Source organism: Centruroides vittatus, unplaced genomic scaffold, assembly GCF_030686945.1.
Source record: "Centruroides vittatus isolate TY-2023 unplaced genomic scaffold, ASM3068694v2 contig_1758, whole genome shotgun sequence".
Classification (NCBI taxonomy): domain Eukaryota; kingdom Metazoa; phylum Arthropoda; class Arachnida; order Scorpiones; family Buthidae; genus Centruroides; species Centruroides vittatus.
In genome coordinates this window covers 705,568-725,965 of record NW_027121073.1, presented here as the reverse complement: position 1 = coordinate 725,965, position 20,398 = coordinate 705,568, and the positions used below count along the sequence as shown (strand labels likewise).

General features: G+C 30.4%; 1 protein-coding gene across 1 annotated transcript in view; it reads right to left on the bottom strand.

Annotated features, from left to right (window-relative positions):
* The window catches only part of LOC136969215 (cellular tumor antigen p53-like), a 72,817-nt gene that overhangs the window by 36,235 nt on the left and 16,184 nt on the right, over positions 1-20,398 (bottom strand). The window contains exons 2-5 of the mRNA XM_067263308.1: positions 13,043-13,135; positions 7,938-8,025; positions 6,945-7,015; positions 898-970 (exon numbers count right to left, since the gene is read on the bottom strand). Of these exons, the coding sequence (XP_067119409.1) occupies positions 898-970; positions 6,945-7,015; positions 7,938-8,025; positions 13,043-13,135 (325 nt within the window). The remainder of the gene's footprint in view (positions 1-897; positions 971-6,944; positions 7,016-7,937; positions 8,026-13,042; positions 13,136-20,398) is intronic.

Genomic DNA, 20,398 nt, shown 5'->3' with positions numbered 1-20,398 from the left:
GGAAACACCTATGACCCCAATCGCCATTCACCCACGATCACGTGACCGATTTTCCCAGCCAAAGGCTATAAAAGACACTCCTTTCCCTCCCTCTGGGGAGTCTCTTATCATCTGCCGGACAAACGCCATCGCCGGTCGTCACCGACTCAGACCTACTGTCCTAACATCTCCACGCGCAGTCACGACCTTATAAACTGTGCCAATTTCGGATACTAATCTCCACATCGAGGATATCAAAGTGATAACGATAAAAGGAACTACTAATGATGTATGAACCGAACCTGTAAGCTCTCTCTCTCGAACCCTATGCGACTTAGGGAATTTAGTCAGATTTTGTATTGGTGTCTTTTGTTAATTTTAATAAATCTTGTTTAATTGTTAATTGGTGTCCTTTGGGTCTCGAATATCGCTTTCGCCTTATCGTCGTCCCATCTCTCCTCCTATCCACTCGCCAGACAAAGTCCCGATTCTAGGGACCGAACGAAACTTTAGCCATCTTGACAAGTGAGTTACTGGAAAGGGAGGTACGACTTCTCCTACCTCCCCGTTCTCACATATTGGTGTCACTCGAGTGGGGTTTCGACCTTTTCGGAACCCTGGTAGGCACCAGAAATCACATATTCCTCCCGCTCCGATCTCACACTAATAATTATGAATCAAACAAAAATTATTTTGCATAGTAAATAATTAACAATCAAAAATATCTCCGAAATTCACACAAAATCATCTTGGTATAATGTTTTCAAACAATGTTTAAATGAGGTTAATTAATTTGAATGAAATACATACACAAATATAATAAAATTAACAGTGTTATAATATATAAATCCTATTTTCTAATAATATATAAATCATACAAGAACAACTTTTTTAAGATTATTAAGAGAAAATACTTACAACACAGTTACTATTTTTGTTCTCTTCAGACTGAAATGAAATATCAAATCCATATGGTCCTTCCCAATTAGTGCTGGTAATTGAATAGAAAAAAGCAAAAATTTAATCTTTGTAAAATTTGAAATAAAAGTTTGATAATTTAAGTTATATACAGTTAACTCGCCTTAACCTATCCCATGCTGAAATTTTTTCCATTGCATGTCGCTCCACGTTGAACTTTTGTAGATGTTAAGCCTAACAAAAATTCCACGTTTTTAGAAAAAATAATCATGGCTGTTGTATCATCCAAAATTATTTTTTTATTTTGCACAAACAAAATAGACATATTAATAAATGTAAAAACAAAAAAATTGTATTTCAGTAGTTAGTTTTAATATAAAAATTATGCCAACTAGCGACATCTAGGGTCAAAAACGTCCCGATGCAGGAACAAGATATCTCGGGTTCACAGGTCAAGGTCATTATGTTTCAACCCGAGATATGTTGGGAATACCTGGGAATAGGTTAAAACAAACCCAATAAAGTGAATTCTCACATTAAAGCAAATGTTGCCGTTGTCCTGGCAAAACAATTATCCCAGGGTTAATTTTTATGCAATAAAGTGAACAAAAATTTTATCAGACTTTGTTAAACTGAACTGTAAATTACCATTATAACACCCAAGAAACAACTATTTCCAATAATGGTTGCTTTTTACATTTTTCAATGTAAACAATAAAAAGTGAAAGTGTAATAAATGTTCCATTTTGAGTAGAATAGATTTTCTTCTCCTAGTAAGCAAAGATGGGTTCAATTTCTGATTGTATACAAAAAATTTGTTAACATCACTCCTCTAACAAAACACTATAAGCAGTTCACATTGACAAATAATAAAATAACAAACCTCCAATTGTAAACAATTGAAACATCTGGTTTTAGCAGATCATTCTATTGTACTAAGAAAACAGAGTTTAAAGTTTAAGGATGACCACCTATTTAAATGAATATGCAAACATGCTAGCTTGCATATAAAAGAGTGCATATAGTGATTTGAAATTAATTTAAAACAATTTGTTTTTGTCAATAAATTTCATTTTATTTAACTTTATTTCATAAGTTAATTCAAAATATTAAAATTTAGAGATTTTGATTGCCTATTATTCCTCAACTACCTAAATTATACAACCCTAACCTTGATCTTTTAGGATCAAGGTCAGGGTTGTATAATTTAGTTGTTAATACAAATTTTCAATAAAGCAAACTAACTGCTGTTCCCTTAGCAATTCATATTAATGCGAGTTGACTGTATATTATTAATTGAATTCTTGTTAAGGAAAGCACACATTAATGACTAAAAACATAAATAAATATGGGTATTTAAATAGGCTTTGTATTTTCAGAAATTTATAATTAAAAAAAAAAAAAAATGTATTTAGCAACTTGGTGGACTAAAATTGTCATTTAAAATATTTTGCTAAAATGACTAGTAATTTTTTTGGATCTGACCTTGCTATAATATTTCCAACTAGTTTACCTTTTTCCCAAGACTTATTCTTTAATACATTATGAACCGGTGATGGTTGTAATTTAAGTATAATGATAATTTTTCTCACACTTAAACCTTCTGTATGTAACATTGATTATTTTTGTCTTATTTTATCCAAGAGCATTTTGGCATCAAGTCCTATAATATATAATTTTATTGTGTACTAATTTAATTTTTTATTCTTTATAAAATATCGTTATGTGCAAAATTTAAGTGTAACAAACACTTTTGACTACAGTTAAGTACTTAGGTGTATTATTTCAATCAAATGGTTATTTTTCCAAACATTTGAATTTATATTTGAAATAAAATGAAATATTTTGTATAGATAAGATACATGTTAGTAAAATTGGTAGACCAGTTCAATGAAAGATAGATTAAAGAGGGAGGCTTGTTTAGATTTCAGTTTTATATGATTCAGAAGTTTGAGGTCTTAGATGAAATAACCAGTTTTTTTTCTTTTTGAAAGAGATTATACCCAGATATCTTTCATTAGAGAGGTTGTGGCTGAGGTTTTCATCTCTAAAATGTGAACGTTGAATGTTTAGCGTCGCCTTCCTGTAAGCCTAGAAGTTTGACAATGGCATTTGGAACATCGAGCATGATTCCAATGACGTTACAAATGCCACTGTCAAACTTCTAGGCTTACAGGAAGGTGACGCTAAACATTCAACATTCACATTTTAGAGATGAAAACACCTCAGCCACAACCTCTCTATTAGGCAACTTTATACACAAAAAAAAAGTTGAGAAATCTCACCACCCAATTTAAGATAGTCAATTCTATAATGATGAATTCAGTTGGTTATGCTTCATTGGTTTGGTGTTTGACTAAGTACTGAAAGTTAGTAGTAGTTCAAAATAAATTTATTCATGAGATGTTTTTGTTGGAATATAATATACCTGGAAGGAGCTATCAGACTACAGTTAAGTAGATTTAAATTTTGTCCGTTTTATATAGTTTTTAAAAAGATAAGAAATAGTGAGTTGCTACCATCAAAGTTATTGAAAATATTACACCAAAAAATGTGAATTAGTTCTCATGGAAATAATTGGGTTAGTCAAGTATCTAGTATTTGAAATTAATATGGCTTTTCTATAGGGCCATTTATGGAGAGGAATGAGATGAGTGACTTACTTAGTTCCCAACTGATCCAGAACGTTTTTGAGATATTCTTGGTACAAGAGATAGATGAACTTAATATGGAAAAAAATTGAGAATGGCAAAAAATTATTTTTTTACTATTCACAAATTAAATAGTTATCTGTTCAAAAAAATTTTTTATACCATTGAGATTAAATAGGGACCTTGTTATAATTAATAAGTATATATACGATTTATCTAATGATAACTGTTATAGATGTAAAAATGAATTTTCAAAAATTGATATTTTTTATGTAAAGAAGCTCATGAACTATGTTACATATATAACCTCTAAAAATTCGAAAACATTAAAAACGAAAAATGCATGTATACCTTTTTTTCAGATGTTAAAACTAGTGTTTCTCATTTCCCAGTCTTTTGCTTGTCCCGGGATCTCAGGGAAATAATGAACCGTTTCCGGGATTTCTCAGATCCCGGGATAGAAGTAATTATTTTTAAGATATACAAAATATCTTCAAATCAAATGATATAATTATATTAAACTTTTTAAAGTAATTTAATATGTTCTGCAACCTCCAAAATCATATTAATAATGCTGTGTAAGATATATATTAAAATTACCTTTGAATTATATAGAAATTTTCACAAATAGAAAAAATTTATTAAAGTTTGCTGGAAACTGTATACAACAACAAAAATGCTTTGAATTGAGTTAAAAATTAAAAAAAAAAAAAGGACTTAGATCCAACTTCTAACTTAAAAGGTAACATTCGTTTTTTAAATAAAATATATTATAAAAAATTTGCAATAAAATTTTGTATTAAGATTTTAAAAAGCAAAAGATGGTCAAAACTCCGATCATTCAATCTGATTCTTATTTTAGTAATGAAAAGTCCTGCTATTAAAAATGCCCTTTTCGATTCAATTGATGTGAGTGGAATTGTTTAATGCATTTAACCTGTCCAGTGTTGTTAGAGTATTTTCGTGTTGACCTCATTTGACCCCAAATATACTTGTTTCTGCATCAGAATGTTTTTCATACTAGATGTCGCTATGCATCATAATTTTTGTATTAAAACCAACTTTCGAAACATATTGAAAAATATAAAAACAAAAAAAATTATAACTTATTTTGTTTGTGCAAAATAAAAAAAAAACAATTTTTACAATATAGCAGCCACAATTATTATTTTAAAAAAAAATTTTGTTAGGCTTAACATCAACAAAAATTCAACATGGCAGCTACATGCAATGGAGCAAAATTCCAACATGGGACAGGTTAAGAGAAGACAGATGTTATGTGTTTTTCCACCTGTAGCCTGGAAGATTTCTAATTCGTTTTCGAGATTGCAATACTTCTTTTTCTCTCTAGTACTCTTGATGTGTTTACCTCAGCTGATGTAATAGAAACATCAAGCTTATAGCCAAATAATTCGGCAGTTCGTTTAGCTTTAATAATCAGGTTTATGAAGAAAAACTTCATACTTGCAGACTTTGTATTCCTTTGTATCCTTGCCCAATTTGCACAACCTGGCATACACAGTTATTGAAGCTACTGGGCAAGGTTAAAAATTAAGACAGCATAAGCACAATTATTCCAGATATTACAGGTTCTGACAAGTAAAGAATTTTCAGAGTCCTGTCAGAAATAGTGTACATATTGATTTTTGACCCTTTGAGACATGCCATAATGAGCAAAAATTTAAAAAACTAATAAATAGGTTTAAAATTAATAAATATAAATGTATTCTGACAGTTTATGAGTAAATTATACTTTCTATTTGCAAAATTTCCTCAACCTTAATACAAAATAAGAAAAAAGTGAACTTTTAAGAAATCTGCGGGATTCCCCAGGACGAGAAGAATTTCCTGGGTTAAAAAAAAACAACCAGGATCCTACTTGAGAAACTGTAGTAAAAAATATATATATTGTGTATAACTATTTTCAAAGATTTATTGTTTTAGAGTACAGTATTTGTAAGATTACTAAAAGTCTAATTAATAACAACAGAAAAGGTGATTTCTGTTAATAATTAAATGAAAATAGTTAACATTTTATGAATTAATTAAATTAGTTATGTATTTTTTTAAATTAAAAGAAAATTACTGTAATGTTATAGTAATTATATAAAGACTGTCTACCCCAGATGTAACAGGAATAATCCTAGTACAATAAAGTTTAATTGATTGATTGATATTTGTCAAGAGACAATTTTTTCAGTCTTTTAGTTGATATTAATAATGTTCATCATAAATTTAAAAATGTTGTAAGTCCTAATCATCTTGTTTTTTTTTTTGTAGTCCCTAGATGAAATGTTACATAATTATGAAAATAGTGTTTGTTGGTGTTTGGTCAGCAGTGAATCTCTTGGCAACACTTCATGAAAATTTTTTAACTTCTAAAATTTTTCATTTTTATTTTCTAAAGAAAATGTTTATCTGTTTTGCATTTTGTATTTATATTTATTACTTATACCTAGGAATTTACAGCCAATAATGATTTCTTGTATTTGTTTAATATTTATTGTGAAATTAACAATGCTTATGATTTAAGACAGGTCTGGCCAACCCGCAGCCCGTCACATTAAATTGTGTGGCCACTAAGCGATATTATATATCTATTAAAACTTTTGTTTCCCGTTATGTGTATACCAAAACAATTAAATAAATGAAAATTTGCATGTGTCAATGTTATAATGCGCAATTGCAAGTACAAACTCTTGGTATAACAATAAAATCTTATTCATTTTGTATTTGTTTTACTTTTTTAAAACTTTTTTAAAATACTTTTTTTAAAAGCATGTTTTCCTAAATTGTGACCCACCATGATGTTACACAAGATCAAAGTGGCCCGCAAAACCATTTGGGTTGGCCAAGCCAGATTTAAGTGTGTTTACTTCATTTAATTTTTGTTTTGCCCAATACGATATACAAAAGGATATATAATTTGTACTATTAAATAAATGAAAAGATGTTGGGTTTATTTGAGAGAAGTTTAACTAAAAGAAACATCTTTTAGTTAAACTTCTTTCAAATTAAATAATAAATTAAAAACCTTATCCTGTGATTCAAAAACTTTTTAAGATAAATGCTTTAAATATGTAAAAGTATCACTCAAACCAAAAGTTAATAATTTAGAACAGCTTAAACAATTTGAAATTTACTATGTTTTATATTTTTACTATTACAAAATTTACTATACCATTCATTGTCAATCCCTTTATGCTTGAATCTAAAATACTTCTGCTGAAGAAGAGTTTAATTTCTGTTGTTATATGAATTTTATATGTATTTTATGATTTTCAAATTGATAACACACACTGTTATTTAATCTGTCAACATAAACTCTTCTTTACTATATTTAAATATTAAATATATATTTATAATTATTGTAAATGTACAATTTGCTGTACTTACTTGGCTGGAATATCATTAACTTGATCTGAATTTAATACATTTGGATTACAATTTTCTTCTGTTACTGGAATCTGAAAGCAAATAAAAAATTAAAATTATTACATAATAAAAAATTTTTTATTCGACAATTTTTTGAATATATAAATTCACTAAAATAAAGTTTAAAATCACAGAGTACAAACTTTAAGTTTAAAACTTGTCATCTTTCAATAAAAGGTTTAACTTTCCAATAATCTTTTAATAATAAATAGTGAAATAGTATTCAAATACTATCAACCAATAGTTGTTGGCTGTCCAATACAGCAGACTATTTTCAACTATGTATTATACTACTATTCATTTAATTTTCATCAAGAAATCTTGATATGTAATTGTAGAATATAGTTCTGCAATATCTTGCCACTGTCATTTTAAAAATTAGGACATATTTGGCACTGAAAAGTATTATCATATTTCCTCAATTCCAAAATAAAAATAAAATTGAAGTTTTTTTATATATAAAGGAAATATTTTTTAAATAATCAAATAATAATAATTTATAAAAATAATACAAATCAAAAACCTGAAATCACACACCACACAGTCTACTCATAATGACTGCTGATTGCTATTTTAAACTGTAAATGTAAGATACATCTTTATTTCAAACACATAGAAATTAGTATAATAATAATAATAATTTTAATTTTAAAAGACATCTTAGAATCAAGGAGACAAGGTATATTATGATACTAATAAGAATGTGACTAATCTTCATTAGTGTCATGAATAAGAAGTTTAAATGCAAATAAACTTTGTTAGTATATTTAGTAACATAGCAAATGATAACTATTTTTCAAATGAAATAGTTTTAGTAATGCATTATATAAATGACAATTTAATTTCAACCTTGATTAGTTCTATTAATCAATTTAAACAGTTTTAAATTTACATTAAGATTCGATAAAATCAAATTGTTAAATAAATCAAAAATATATCATATATTACACTTACCATTTGTTGTAAATCATCTATTTCCTTATCATGTGGAAGATTATCATTTAATATTTGTGATATATCTTCAATTAATAAGCTGTTCAGTCTACAAAAATATGATAATTACAACATTTGTAATTATATTCTAAATCATTGCTTATTACAGAAAACAAATTGAAAAGATACTTTATTTTAGAAATAACCGACTCCCATAAAGTCATCTTCAACCTTAAATACATTACAGAATAATAAATGAAACATAAAAATTTTAAATGTAAGAAACAGGCACTTTTAAATTTGAAATACATTACCATAAACAGATGAATATAAAATCATTAATATGAACTTACAATTGATATGCATATAATTAAAATATAAATGAATAGCAATTATAAGCCAATAGAAATACCATCTTGTAAGTTCATACTTCATAAAAGCAGAATGCAGTGACTAGTATATATTGCTATCTTTCTATAAAGTAGAGAATAGACAACAAAATAATTTGCTTATATACAGACAAATCATAAGCTCACATATTCCTTGAGAAAAAAAAAAGTTTAAAATGTAGAATTGATTTACTAGCACTGAAACGACTAAAACCAGCTTTGGAAGAACCCATTATGTATAATATATATATGCGTGTTATATATATACACAGTGGATGATCAGTTAATGAACAATTCATTCCAAGACCATGTTCACTATCCAAATTGTTTGTTAACTGATTATCGATTTACCAGAGATTTTTGTGGAAATTTGATTAATTCATTCCAGAGACTCCAAAAACTAAAAAATTATATACTTTCTTACTATGTTTATTTACATGTAATAACAAACTAAAAGCAATCTCTCCATTTTATCATGGATGGCACATCTTTGTTTCTCAGATGTGATTTTTGTTACTCCTTTATCTGTTTGAGTCTTTTTGATTATATCTTTCTTAGCTAAGATTGTATCTACTGTAGACCTGTTGAAGTCGTACTGCCTAGCAACATCAGACATCTGCTTCACAGTCACTATAGAAATTAAGCAAGAGATATTATTATGAGGTCTAAAAAGAGTGCAGTGGCTATTATCAGTTTTTTCAAATAAAAAGTTCAGAAAAACACATAAAAATTCAGAGAGCAGAAATCAACTAGTGCAAAAAATGGTTATGTATACAACTGTGAAAGTGTCATTCCATAAACCATTTAGAGATGCCATTAAAATATAGTTTTACAAATCTTAAACACAGCGCCACTTCTTCTTGGGTTTGTTCTATCAGGTGTTCATTATCCGAACATGTTAAATTAATAAATTAATAATATTATCCGAACATGTGTTTGCTGTTTGAACATAAAAATCTTTCACAAAAGTTTTCATTGTCCGATTTGTTTGCAATCTGAACTATTCGATAACCATAAATACACTGCACTAACCTTATAATGCTTTGAAATTATTTTGGAATTTAACACAAATGTTTTCAGTCCACCCTAGGACCTTCTTCAGGTGGACTGAAACCATTTGTGTTATGTTCCAAAATAACTGCAAAGCATTATAAGGTTAGTGCAGTGTATTTATGATTAATGCTTTGTTTATTAAATGGATTTTATTCGTTAACCAATCACACACTGTATATAGAAAACATGAAAGTATAAGAAATGCCTGTAAGGAAATTCATTTTCTTACGGGTATCTATTGGATTAATTCTTAATCCTTATAAACAGATAAATTTTATGGGGGAGAAAGAAAATTAATAAATTTTCATTATAGATGTAATGTAGAAGAATTAATCAGATTAAGAATTATTTTAAGAAATTTGTCTTTAACCTATAATACTTCTATATTACAAATGTAAGTTACTCTCAATAAATACCAATTAATTTTTTTACATGTGCAGTGTGTCCATTCAAACATCTAATCAGGAGCAAAAAAGATCTATCCAGCATAGCATGAGAGCAGTGCCGGCCTGAGGCAAGTTTTAGGATAGTGCGAGATCCTATTATGGCACCCCCCTTGGTTGCCCCTAATTTATACCAGTGATGCATGCAAGCAAGTAACTTGGAAGATCTGGACATCTTAATTATCTGTCTACTTTGTCGATTGAAAACAGTTGTACTCATTGGCACTGCACTCCTCACAGTACCTATAGGAACAGTTCATGTAGAATGAAAAAAAAAATATATGTAGGATTAAGGTAAATTTCTTTATCACAAATATTACTTTTATAATGAGATCACTCATTGGTATTATTTTACTAACTAGTTGATGAAAATTCAGTCAATATTCATTGACAAGATCAATAAGCATTGTCAACTTTGGTACTGGTACTTACAGTATTTATTATGTTCACTAATTAATGTAACAATACTTATAAAATTCTTAACTATTTAGGCTACAGGCTCCTAATAACAACAACAATAATAAACTACTTAAATCACCTGGAGAACAAATTTTAATTAAATCGCTGCTTACGCACTTTTGCATTTGCAATTTTTTTTATGATCTCCTCATATGATAATGTCTGAGCTGTATCATTTTCAATGGACAGAAAGGCTAGATCAGAAAGCTTGTCTTCTGCAACAGTCGACCTAAGGTACAGTACTTTATGATTCAATAAAGAAATTATAATTTAAAAAAAAATTGTTTTCTATTTAATTCAAACCTTGCGTAAATTTTGGAACACCCTTTATAATACATAGTAGGTACAGTACATCTCATAGATATTTCTGTAAAGTATGAAAGAATACCTTAAAGAATAAAAAAATACTCACACGTCAGCCGACAAGTGAAATTCACGCAGAAAGTGCGGGAACACGTTCGGCAGTGCTGGTGCTTCGAAATGGACTCGCTAACTAAAATGGCAGCGCTGTGGTGGCAACACTGGTGATGTAACTGAGACGGGGGTGGAACTCGGCCCACGCACTCGACCCGTGCACATCTCAACAGATAAGGCCATTCACATACTGGCCACACATTCGCAATCAAAATATCGAAAAGTGAAAAATATATTTTTTCCTTTCATTTTCCTTACCACTGAGGCGCCCCCTAGGACTTAGTGCCTGGAGCAGCTGCTCCGTTCGCCCTATGGTAGGGCTTTGCATGAGAGTACACGTGTGATGCATGCTTGTTCTAGCAATAAAATAATCAAAGGGAATAAATTTAAGACAACTTAGCATAACAAAAATCTCTGATTGTAAATGTTAAAGACAACATTACAGAAAACAGAATAAAAAAAAAGCTTTTTTGTTAGCGAACATGTTCAAGACAACTGCCTTAAGCAGCAAGAATAACAAGGAGAGAGCCAGACATTCAATTCAAACAAATCCAAAAAAACAGGTCTCTGAAAATTGAGTGATTAACTTATAAGTCTGGAAGTTCCACCACATCTCATAACAAGGATAGCTGAGTGAATAAAGGTGATAGGCACCAGAACTACAGGTTATAGGTTTGATCCATTGTAATTTTAGTTTTTTTTTTAATGTGTAATATAATTATCTTATTATTTTACTGTATCATCAGCATTATTATTACTATTATTATTATTCCTGATGTTTAAAGCTTATAGAACAAGAGATTACAAAATCATGACATTTCCTATTTAGCGAAAAAGAAGTCTCTGTAAATTTAGCTTTTATGTTGTTCAATAAAATTTTTTCTTCACATTTATTTTCAGATATTTTTACTCTTAACTACATACTATATCATCACAAGCAAATAAGTTTCAGATGTTACTGTACACAGACAAAAAAAGAAGTCTGATATGAACATAAAGTAGCATAATCACAGGTTTTTTTAAACTGTTTAATATTACGGACAATTCTCTCATGTGTTCATATTTGTTCCACTTCAAAAATAACAATACCACCATATCTGAAAATAAATATAAAGAAATAAACATTTTATTTAATGTCATAAAAGAGTTAGATCTACAGAGACTTCTTTTTTGCTAAACAGGAAATGACATAGAATAAGTTTTAAAATTCTTGATAAGTTTTAAAAATGATGAATAATAATGCTAATAATCCAATAAAATAATTATGTTAAATGCTAAAAAAATAAAATAAAATTGCAAAGAATCAAACTCATATCCTGTAATTCCAATGACTAGCACCTTGTGCAATTGGCTCTCCCTGTTCCAAGGAAGAGACATGGAACTTCCAGACTTGTAAGTTAATCGCTCAATTTTCAGATGCCTGTTTTCTTTTTTGAAATGCTTGAGAAATAGGTCCTATTATTTGGAATAGGAACTGTGTGTTTATGGCTACATGTTCATCAAGTTTTATTCATATCAGAGACCCAAATGGCCCTCTCCTTATAAGATGTAGACAATCAAACATAGCATGTTGGATGACACCTAGCATTCCTGGTTTCACAAGCCTCTCATACACATATGTCTACAGTTTGCCAACATCCTGTGACACTTCTGAATATGCATCATACACAAATGTTTTTAGGTGACCCAACAAGGAAAAAACAGAGAGGTTAAGTCTGGGAAACATAATGACCATGGAACAAGGTAGTGTTGTCCTATCCAGCAATTGATATACTACTCTGCAAGCTATTGACATGCATCTGTCCACGAATGAGGTTGATACACCTAGCTGGTACCAAGCAGGCTGTAGTTGTATCAATGGCAAATTATCTACTGTCATGTTTAGGATGTTCAAATATCAATTGCTATTTAAGGTGCCATCAATGAATACAGGACCAAAAGGCTGCTCACTCCAAATTCCCCATCAGACATTTAGATTAAAATGCACTTGGTGTCATGCATTTTGCATGCAAAATGGAGTGCACACTACCCAGTAATGTACTGTACATTGTGACAGTTATACACTCCTTTCCAGAAAAAATAGTACCTCACTAGTTCATAAAATGTGCTGAAGGACTTTTTAGTTTGCCATGCTGTAAATCTATCATGTTGAAACTCAAATCACTGTGTAGCATCCTCTGCATGTTGTGCTGCTGCTACTATCCTGTAGAATGGGTACATCATGGAAATGGAATATCTAGTATATTTGCATCCATTGCAATCCATAGCCTAAGGCAATCAATGCTAGAAAGATCTCTTTCCCCTGGATAGATGTTTAAGTAAGCATTCTGTACACAGAATAATACAATTACTGATAAATGTTACTCACCTATTTGAAGAATCTCCATCCGGCCATAAATATCCAAAACTTTCTTCAGATAAAAAAAGAAGATTTTCATCTGCTGAATCCATTTTTAAAGAACTAAAACATAAATAAATAGGGAAATAAAATTAACTCAAAAAACCTTTTGGCATAAACATTTTCATTCTATGTCAGAAAGCTACAATTTTATATAAAGAAACACATGATCTACAGCAGGCAAAGCCAACAAGTCAATTATCACATCATTTTTGTTGAATCACAAATGATAAAGCCTGTTAAAATGCAATAAACATTTGTTTCAATAGAAATAATTCTGTATTTTCCAGGCAAAAATCTTAATTATCATTATGATTTGTCAGTATTGTGCTATATGGGATAATGTATTATCATCCTTGTTTCTGATTGTGACAGAGAAAAGAGCATATGCAGATATCATATGAGATGGAATGGAACATGTGTGGAACATGATATCTGTATCATATCTAGGTTATGCTATTAGTTTTAGAAATTGCTTTGTTATATCTTAAACAATTTATTTTACTCAAAAGCATTCTTCAGTGACCCCAACAAATAAAAATTTTTTATTATGTTGTGGCAACTATGGACTAATTCCAAAATGTATTTTACTGAACCATTCATCCTTCCTAAGATGTTTATTGCTCATGATTTCCATAATATTCAACACAGCAAAAGATGTTAGTACATCTCACCAGATACAAGAAAGTAACAGCTCTTGCCAAGGAAAATGTATACTCAGCATACCTTATGTTCTATTGGATTTATCATCATTTGCTATTCTGAGCAGTTGGCCAAAATACATTCAATCACAATCTACTGAATTATATTGAGCTACAATATGGCTACTATTAATAATTAAGTAATAAGTAATTTTACTAGAGGTAGACAGTTATGCTGCCATCTCTTAATAAATTAAATAATTAAATTTTTAATTTAGAGAATTTTCTGGAAGAAAAGCTTTGGCATGGAGCTAGACTCAAACCTGCAATTCCCACTTAGGGTCTATTTAGACACAACAGTGACAAGACCATGCAGTGTCCCACTCAGTGCAGTGATTTTTTGCTGGTGGGAAATCGTTGACATGGTTTAAACCACCCTGTTCAGACTTGTCCATCACAATGCCGTGCAGTGGCAGTGGCACGACCATACCATGAAAGTACATTTGACTGTTCCGGTCAAATGTACTTTCATGGTATGGTCGGTGTCACTGCCACTGTAAATTTTGTTTTCCAATGACGACGAACATTTAATTGAAATTGTGCGTCAACACCCTGTTCTATTTGATTTATCTCATTCAAAATATATGGACATTGGTACAAAATGAATATTTCTGTTTTGTTTAATAAAATATGAAATGCATGTCGGGACTAGAGGATTTGATCCTGGGATCCCGACCACTTTTTAGTCCCAAAATTTTCGGGATTAAGTTTTCCTGATCCCGAGATTTTCGGGATTGACATTATTTTAAAGAAGTTGCAAAACAGACTGCATGAAACGAAACGTTCAGTGCCAGTGCTCTTAACAGAATTGCTTGCAACAGAATTGAAATCAGTTAAATATAAAACTTCTTGTATTTTGAACTAAAATGATAGGCAAGCAGTTCTCACTGGGTTACCTGGTAATGTACTTCATTTTGCATTTTTGAATTTTTGCGGGCACCAATCAATTTTCTGGCGCAGTCAAGAGCACTTTTGGTTGGCTGTAGAGTCCTAACATGACCCTTCAAAAATTCTAATAAGTCATTCAATGGAGGACTATCATCACCCTTAAGTGAGCACTCCCACCAGCCTCTGGTTGTTGCATCCAATTTAAATTGAATAACGAACATAAATAATATGCTCGAAATCTATATTAAAATTTAGAGCTTCTAAGGATCAAATACTCTCTGTAGTCAATTAAACAAAATTGTAACATGTGTCAGGTGTGTTTATGTTATCTAGCATTGATGTACAGTCCACAGCTCTGTCACATGTGTCAGGTATGTTATGTAACTGTAGACTTAAGAATGTGGAGTGAGTACTTCCCGCCTAGTACTCAGTGCGTTTTACCTGTCAATGTATCAGCCATCTTGTTTTTCCAGCGGATTTTAGTAGCGTTTGTTGACGCAAACGCTACTAAATAATTCCGAATAAATAATCCCAGGATCGACTAAGTATAATCCCAAAATCCACGGATTAGAAATAACGACCAGAATTGAATTCCCTAGTTGGGACATTTGAAAATATTCATAAAATATAGATTTGTCATCTCAATATTTTATAAAGCATATGAAACTCTAATTCTGTTGATATTTTTTGTCTATGCTTGATGTACCCACTTGCGGTGCTTTCTTATTGCATTTCTTTTTCTTCTTCATCCAAACATATAACTATCATAGCAAATTCATCCTCAGAAAAGTCCATGACCACTCACTGACAGACAGTCATGTCACTGTTGTGTGTAAATACTCATCACTGTGCCATGCTCGACATCACTGACACCAAACATTACTGTTGTGTGTAAATGGACCATTACTGTGCAGATGCAGGTAGTCAGGAATTGTTATCCAAAGTTCTATCTGATATTCATCTCCATAACTATTAACTGTTTATATTTGTGTATGATTCTACATACATACTATGTATACATATATATACATATACAGTAGAGCGTTGTTTATCTGAAAGCCGGTCAACCGAAAGCTTTCCAGTCGGACTGTGTCATGCTGAATCGAACGTTTTTGATACTAGATTAACTTCTAAAGTATAATTTTTTTGTTTTTATATTTTTCAATAATTTTATTTTGTTTGTACAAAATAAAGAAATAATTTTTAACAATACAATAGCTTTGATTATTATCATAAAAATTTTTGTTAGGCTTAAAATTGACGAAAATTCAACATGAAGCAACACGCAACGGAGAAAAATTTCAACATTGGATAGGTTAATATATTTTTTTCATACATAATCAGTTATCCGAACAACCCCAGTTCCCAAGTGATTCGGATAAATGACACTACTGTATATACAGTAATACCCTGAGTTATAAGTAATAGGGACCGTAAACCTTTATGTAACTCAAATTTTATAGAAGTCAAATTTGTAAATTGCTTAAGTGTAACTACATAATTAATAACTCAATACTGTATGACAGCCATTAACAAACCTTTAAATCTGGTAATAAACATTTGATAAAACATCCAACAAACACTTTTGACCTTACCCAAGGTCTGCTTCAGATTTGAGAACCAATCATATTCCAGAATCGAAATGTTTAGAACAGAATGTTTTTAAAACATTAATTTTAAACATTTGAAACATATAACACAAACAACAGAAACTTAACAGTGGCAAATACGTGAATTCAACATATATACATATAAGGCAACCCATATGTACTGTACTGTACGTATTGTATGTACTGTACTTATATAAAGGAATAGATGGCATAACAGGTACCAAGTTGGTTTACAAAAAGGTCCTAATCAATATATATATATATGTTATTACAAAATGCAAAGGACAAATCTGATGATCTTAGAACCCCAAGTGTTTACAGTGTTCCGGTGACGGACGTCAGGTTTCAGAGAGATTTGGTGTACATTGGTTCCACCTGACATTCCATTGAAAAAAGAGTGCAGAAATACAAAGGGTGTCAACAAAAGGCACACCACCAACCCAAAAGTGCATGCTGACCTACATAACACCAGGCTAATAAAGCAGTCCTTTCATACCAACCTTATTAGGGCCTGAAGGCCCTAGAAATATACAAAGCCAGCCTGAAGGGCAAGTTCATCAATTTTAATGATGGTAATACAATATTGTATACCTGGCAATACTTGTGTGAGGACCTGGCAACGCTAACGCAAATTGACTTTATATTATTTGCGACTTTATATTAATATAAAATCAATTATTAAAACCAATGGGATCGGTGGTAATATTAACACACTAAAAATTTTTTATTTTTAGTGTGTTGACTTTATATTATTAACGCAAACTTTATATTATTTGCTGTTAGGTTAGATCCTCAAATAATATATACATACTAGCAGGTAAGCCCGATGTTTCCTGGGCAAAAAATAAGAACAAACATTAAGATTAGCTAATTTCATACTTCTAACCCTTCTATTGTATTATATTGTAAAATTTGGTTTATATAACTACAAAGGTTATTGTACATAATCAATTTTACCCATTTTCACTGGGTACAAGAATTAGGTTCCCCCTTTTCCAAGGCTAATTAAAGAATTCTTAGATGGGTCTAAAAATGTGTTTCATTTCCTGAAAAAATGAAAAAAAAAAAAAAAACTAAAATAGTAGAGTAGAAGCTGAGCTCTTCAGGGTAAACTTCAACCTTCTCCCTTTCCCCCGTGAGCAGAATTTCCAAAAATCTCTTCATAGTGTGAAATTATCATCATTAATCCATCTTGATTATAATATAAATCAAAATGGATTGATGATAATAAGTGCAGAGCCTAAACGGTTGATGACGATAATAAGCCTCAACACATATATATGTTGAATTCACATATTTACCACTGTTAAGTTTCTGTTTGTGTTATATGTTCCAAATGTTTAAAATTAATGTTTTAAAAACGTTCTGTTCCAAGCATTCCGATTTTAGAATTCGGTTGGGTTCTCAAACCTGAAACAGATCTTGGGTAAGGTTGAAATCGTTTGTTAGATGTTTTATTAAATGTTTTATGTTACTGGATTTAAAGGTTCGCTAATGGTTGTCATTAGTTCCAGTAATTGAGTTAGAAGTTATCTTTAATACTGTACATATATTAGTTATAGTTTTTTTTTTGTATAAAAGAATTGTTCATGATAAAGAGTGCCTGGTATACTTGCATACATGCTTACAATTAAACCAAAAAGCAAAGGAATTAGCAGAGCAATACAGTAATAAATCAATACAGTGCGAAAGAAAGAAAGAGAGAGAGAGAGAATAAATGAATGAATATTTGAAACAGAATAATTCTTTGTAAAATTACATGTTACTCTACTCAGATTTTTTCCAAATTTTGAGATTTTCATTACATAACTGCAAATTTATGCAAGTTGCTTGTTATATAACTTGGGTTATTACTGTATACACAAACACCATATTTTCTACAAATAGAAATAGTCATTGTTAGTACATAATTAATGCATATATGAATTTGTACATATAATGTCTTTATGAGAATTTTTCCAATTACACTAGTATCATTGCAATTCATAAAACTCATCATAATTTTTGGTAACTTGTCACCTTCCCAGTCCACATTAAACCAAATCTGCAGAACTATACTGTACAGTACTGTACTTCCAATTTAATAAGATCTATTTCCAAAAACGGAGTTCCCATGTGGTTGCCTTTATCAGTCATTTTAAAACTTATCACAAGTGATGTCTAATTCAAAGTTTTTAGTGCTCCATTCACAACTCGTTATCCTATTCTCTACTTGATGTATGTTGATGATGATTTGTTGGCATGGAAGGACTCCCATTAAAATTTACTTATATTTATAAAGCTTTTATTCTCAATGTATCTAGTCAATCTCACTATTAAGCAGAAAGATCATGACCAATCTAATTTCTTTTCAGACTTCTCATGTTTAATATAATAATATAAACATATTAATATGTTTATGTCATTATATTAAAAATGTTTATATTTATTAGTACAGTAAAGCGTCGAAAATTGGTGTCAATTGGGGACTGGGGTTGTTCCAATTAGTCATTTGTTCCAATTTCCGACTTTGTACGAAAAAAAATATTAACCTGTCCGATGTTCAAATTTTTCTCTGTTGCGTATCACTTCCTGTTGAATTTTTCTCCGTTGCATGTCGCTTCGTGTTGAATTTTCGTCGATTTTAAGCCTAACGAAAATTTTTATAATAATAATCGAGGCTATCATATCGTTAAAAATTATTTCTTTATTTTGTACAAACAAAATAAATATATTGAAGAATATAAAAAACATGAAAATTATACTTTAGAAGTAAATTTAGTATCAAAAACATTCGATTCAGCACGACACAGTCCGACTGAAAATCGTTCCAATTTCCGGCCATTTCAATTACCGACGTTCCAATTAACGACGCTCTACTGTATTATAAAAATAACTCATATACAGTAAGACCTCATTTAACGCTACCTCAATTAACACAAATTCAATATAACATGGTGTGCTCAAAGTCTAAAAAAAAGCTCAAAATTTATGTTGATTCAAATTATCGAGGAATTTCATTGATTTGTATATAATACAATTATTCCTGAACACGAACCAATCAGCAAAAGATGGCAATTTGACATAACACTGTATTTTCCTTAAATCTATGTTTATGTGGTGCAATTTTGGAAAAAATATATCAAGATGGATGCCATAGGCAATATCAACTTTGCTTGGCAAGAATTAACTGATAAATGCATTAACAAAGTGTGGAAGAAGTTATGGCTGGAAGTATACAAGAATTCTCAATGAGAAGAGCCTATTGTATCGTTTTTGACCAAAGTCAACCTAATCGATACAGCAGAACTAAGAGATGTAGACAAGCAAGATATTGAGAAATTACTGCAAGTTTCTGATGAGAGCCTTACCAACAACAACCTTCAAGAACTGGCAGAACAAGGAATTCATGTAGAACTGGAAAATAGTGGTTCTGAAAACAAAGAATCCAAAGAATTTCTCTACAGATTTCTTTAGTAAAAGTTTGATAACCAAAATTGTTGATCAAATTGTAGCAAATGATCCAAATTTTGAAAGGAGTGCAAAAGCAAGATGAGGCATTTTGGATGCAATCTCCTGCTACTAACATTTGCTTAGGAAAGAAAAAGAAAGTGACAAATGAAACTACATGACTTCATTGCAAAAAATGAGAATTTCAGAAGAGCCAGGACCTTCATCACAAAAATGAACTATACATTTCTGTGTGCATATGTTTGTGTTATTTAACATATATTATTATGCAAATTAATATAAAAATAACTTAAAGTAAAATCTGTTTATTTTTGGTTGCATGTTCCCCTTTCTCTATTTACTCTGTGTTAAAATGACCTCGTTTAATGCTGTTTCATTTAGTGCCTTGTCATCTAGGAACGTATCCGCTGTGTTAAGCAGGATCTTACTGTATAACATTTTTAAATTTCCTCTAATATAGCTACCAATTTTGGCTATTAATCAGGACTATCATACCACAATCAAATTTGAGTTATTTAAAAAATAAAGTTTTTTTTAATCTGGTCATCTTGATTGTGGTATGATAAATCCTGATTAATAGTCAAAATTTGTAGCTACATCAGAAGAAGAAATATATAAAATTAAAAATATTCTTATAAAAAGCTTCTTGTCTTTTAACTATTTAATCTAGTGAGAGG